At 54.5% G+C, this 4261-nt stretch overlaps 1 protein-coding gene across 1 annotated transcript in view; it reads right to left on the bottom strand.

Moving 5' to 3' along the window:
* The window catches only part of NFATC1 (nuclear factor of activated T-cells, cytoplasmic, calcineurin-dependent 1), a 58730-nt gene extending 54839 nt beyond the window's left edge, over positions 1–3891 (bottom strand). The window contains exon 1 of the mRNA XM_006875889.1: positions 3765–3891. Within this exon, the coding sequence (XP_006875951.1) occupies positions 3765–3891 (127 nt within the window). The remainder of the gene's footprint in view (positions 1–3764) is intronic.
* Between the last annotated feature and the right edge of the window lie 370 nt (positions 3892–4261).

Below are 4261 nucleotides of genomic sequence, written 5' to 3'. Positions count from 1 at the left end.
CGTTTCCGGGTTGTATAAACACGCGCTGCCGCCAGCTTCCGAGTTTCCACCAAACTCCCACTCGGCCCGCGACGCGCGCGGCCACCGCGGCCAGCGAGGGATCGGCCTTGTGCTTGGGGGTCCGGGGACGCGGAGGGCCGGCCAGGCGGGAGGTGACCTCCGAGCCCCCGCCCGCAGCCCCCCGCAGTCCCCCGCAGCCCCCTGCGCCCCGCGGACCCACCGAGGCCCAGCCTACGAGGGCTGCTACTATACTCAGGGTGAGGGAATGGGGTGTAAAAAGTAAACATCCCAGGCCTTTCTGGACCACCACGTGTGCCCCTCTGTCTTCGCAGCGCCCAGCAGAGAGACCAGGCCCCTTTCAAAGGGACGCGAGTTATGGAAAGCCTTCGTGCTGGAAGCAGTACGCTCAGGGAACACCTTTCACCCCCATTGCTGAAGAAATTATTGGGAGAGGCTGGAAGGGCCCAGGATGAGGACCGTCTGTTGGAGCTGATGTTATCCACTGCTCATATTTTGTTCTCTTTACTCAGAGCCACCGACGTTTGATTTTCAGGCGGGTGTTGGTTGTGCCAATCATATTCATCCCTGTGCCCGCTAAAAGCAGGCTTACAGGCTCGCATACCAACACAAGGTAGCTGCCCTGCAGTGTTGAGGTTTCCAGACACAGGCTGCATGCACTGTGGGGACCAGCTGGCCTAGGGCCTTTCCTTTCCTTTGTCGCCCAGCGGTCTATTCTCATTCCTCCAACATCTGGAAGAGCAAGAGTGGTGGGAAGCTGACTTTATAGTAAGTTGAGGATCCTCCCCCGCCTCCCAGAAGGGAGCTATGGGCTGTAACCTCAACATCCTGCCCTCCTTTGGCCCTGGGGCCCTCGGGCCCTGCGGATATTGCTTTTTGCAGAAGCAGATAACCTGCCAATCACCTGCCAACCCCCCCCCCACACACACACACACACATACTATCTCTCTCTCTCTCTCTTTCTCTCCATGACCCTCATCAAATGGCTGGTTTTCTCCAGTGATACACTATAGTTGGGCTTGGCCTGATTTTGTTTCTAATAATAGTTGGAGATGTATGTTGGAGGGTTGTTTTGTTTCAGTCTGCTTTTTGCTGACCTTCAGGCAAATGGAAGTTTTGTTTTCTGTTGAGAGGCGGCACCATTGCATTGTCCTTCTTTTTGATTTTTAACATCCCCCACCTCCCCTGGTACAAATCTCAGCCCTGATCAGCTGTTTAGACGCAGACTTTTTGCTGAACTCCTCAGGAGTAGAGACCCTGGTAGGGACCAAGGTCGGTTTGAACTGCAAACTCACCAGTTGCTCCTCAGAAACCCTAAACAGGGTCTCTATGAGTCAGAACCAACTTGACTGCATTTGACAAGAACTTCCAAAGAAAGTGTGTTTACACTTTCTGCAAGTACAGGTCCCCATGGCCCCCCACTGCATCTCAGGCCCCCAGCAGACTGGCCCACCACAGACCCTGCTTACTGTACAGGGCTGGGCCCCACTGGTCTTTAAATCGCCAATTCAGCAGATGCCCGGGTCTTAGTGGAAATGTTTAACTTGGATGTCTCTTCCCAGAGGATGTTAATAGGATACAAAGCTTGAGTGTTGGGTGTGATAAGGCATGGGGCAAGCGCTGCCGCTGCCCTGTGCTCTAATCTGGATTAGTAAAGAATGCCGTGAAGGTACATGGAAGGGGAACAGGGCTGGCTTTGTTCTGAACCACTCTGGGAAGCCTCAGAGCTTTCTGTGGGGAACAGTGTCTGAATGGGTGGCTACCAGAACTCCCAGCGGAAAAACAAGCGCGGGCATCTGCAGCAGCATCCCAGAGACACTGGACAGTCCACAGGAGGGAGGGGACCTAGGCCTGCTCTGTGTCTAAAGGGGGATCAGAGGGGCTAACCCTTTAACAAAGTGGATCTATGTTCATTCATTCAAAGGGCAGAGTTGGACCTAGATCACGGCCCACTAGGCCGGGCATTCTTAAACGTATTTTCTTTATCTGAAAACTAACCAGCATCCCCATAGATTTCACCCTCCACCCCTCCAGTTTTGTAAGAGAATTCCTTATTACAATGGACTATTCGAGTTAAGAGGAGACGTCTAAACTTTGAAACTATACTACCAACCTCTGAGTGGATTCCAACTCAGAGGGACCCAATGTGGCAGATCGTTTCCAAAACTGAATCTTTATGGACACCAACTGTCTCATCTTTCTCCCTCAGAGTGATCGAGTTCGAACTACGAACCTCTCAGTTAGCAGGCCAAAGCTTATCAGGCTGCATCACCAGGCTCATTTGAAACTATACTAAGCCCTATTTTTTTAAGCAATGATAAGAAAAACTTGGAAATAAGTATCCAAAGATTTAAAATAAAAACACCAACAAAAATGTTTTAAACTTTTCTCATAACAAGAGCTCATCGGTGATAAACATTGGGTGATGTTGGACATACGAACATTTTTAAATGCAGATGAGATGGCAAGAAACATCAGCAAAGCCTACTCTCCTTGAAACAAAATATCCAGAGCATCTCACAGGACAAGACAAGACGGGCAGACACGCCTCATCTTTGTAAAGACGAGTGGGCTCTCCGGAGTTGGCAATCTCGGAGAGAGGACTGAAGTCCAATGTGAGGTGCCATCCTATTTTCCAGAGCAGTCAAGGAGACCGCTGCCCTTCTTCACTGCTTGTCAGAAGATGTTCTCTTTTGTTAACCAGCGCTGACAGAATGTTCCCACATGAATTTAAACAAAATACCCCAGTTGTTGATAAGGAACTTGAAAAGGTCCTCCCAATTCACACCATCCATTTGTCCTGGTAAGCCATAAATAAGACATTAATCATGCCACACTGAGCAATCTTGGCTTGCACCTTGCATCGGGGACCTGGGAGGGTTCTAGGCCTCTTTGTTCCTGGGCAGCCTCTGAAAAGGTATGGAGAGCCAATACTTCCATGGGGAGGGGGGATTATCAGGCTTCCAGAAATGGGGAGTGGGGTGGTGGTACACTGTAATTAACAAGCACTCCCCTCAACTGGAGGGAAGGGCAGACACAGGATTTTAAAGCTAAAAAGTTATGCCTTTTTCTCCCGTACATAAGAACTGCTGGAAACTCGGCATTCTTTCAAAGCGGTCTTGCTTCACTGTATGGTGGGAATTCTCATTTCTATAAGATTTCACAATGCCGTTACTTATTGGCCACATCTTGCTGCTTTTAGTACCGCCCTTGGATAGGAAAGCATCCAGGGAGCCACACGGACTCCTCTATCCAACAGAAGAAAGTCACTTTGCAAAGCGGCGCTCTTTCAGAAAAGCCAGCGCCTAACAAAGCGCCAGAAAGAGGCACCAGACACCGGGCCCTCCAGCGACGCGACGCGGGCCTCACGTTCCCCAGGAATCACACTTCATCCCTGAGCGCTAGCTACCCTAGTCCGGCCCCCCAATCTCGATTGCCTTTTAGCTGAGTCTCCTACCGCCTGGACCGCCTCGCGACTCCAGAAGCCAAGGCCAAGTTCGCACAGGCAGCCCAAGCGAACAGGAGACACCTATTGGCAAGAAGTCGCATTCAAAAGCAAGGCTGCTGCGGGGAACACCAGTGGGACACCGCTTCTCTGTCTTGTAGTCGCGCCCTCTGTGCGTCCCCTCCCCCGCCAAAGCCCACCCTACCCGCGCCAAACCGCGACCCGCGGCGTCACCCGTCGGCCGGCGGGCGCGGGGCAGAGGACGCGCGGGGCCGGGCAAGGGGCGGTCGCTCCGGGTTACCTTCCTCCGCCGACTTCATGGTGCCAGCGGCAGGCGGCGCGGGCCCCGCAGAGTGGCCTCTCCCGCAGGCTGCAGCCGGAGGGCCAAGTGGAAACTTGGAAGGGGCTGGAAAACTCGAACTTGGCATCCACGCAGCGGCAGCGAGGAGCCGGAGGAGGAGCGGTCCCGGGCCCCGCGGCCTCCCCGCCGGCTGTGCCCGCCTCGGGGGCGCGTCCTCCTGGCGCAAAGTTGCGCGCGTCGCCCCGACGGAGGCGCTCCGGGGCTGGGCTCAGCGCCGCGCCCCCCGCGGGGTTGACATGGAGGGGCGCGCGACAGGCCAGCGGAAGCCTCGGGTCCGGGGGCGGTGGGAGCCTCGGCGGGGTGCGATCCCCTCTCTGGGTCCCCTGCGCTCCGACTCAGCACTGGCGACCCTGGCCTGGCGGCAAGTTTGCGGAGTCTCCAACTCTCGCTCTGACGCAGGGCCGCGCTCGGCTCCTGCCTTTTTAAAGCTGGAAAAC

This window comes from Chrysochloris asiatica, unplaced genomic scaffold (assembly GCF_000296735.1).
Source record: "Chrysochloris asiatica unplaced genomic scaffold, ChrAsi1.0 scaffold00345, whole genome shotgun sequence".
Classification (NCBI taxonomy): Eukaryota; Metazoa; Chordata; class Mammalia; order Afrosoricida; family Chrysochloridae; genus Chrysochloris; species Chrysochloris asiatica.
This window is presented reverse-complemented; position numbering and strand designations above follow the sequence as displayed.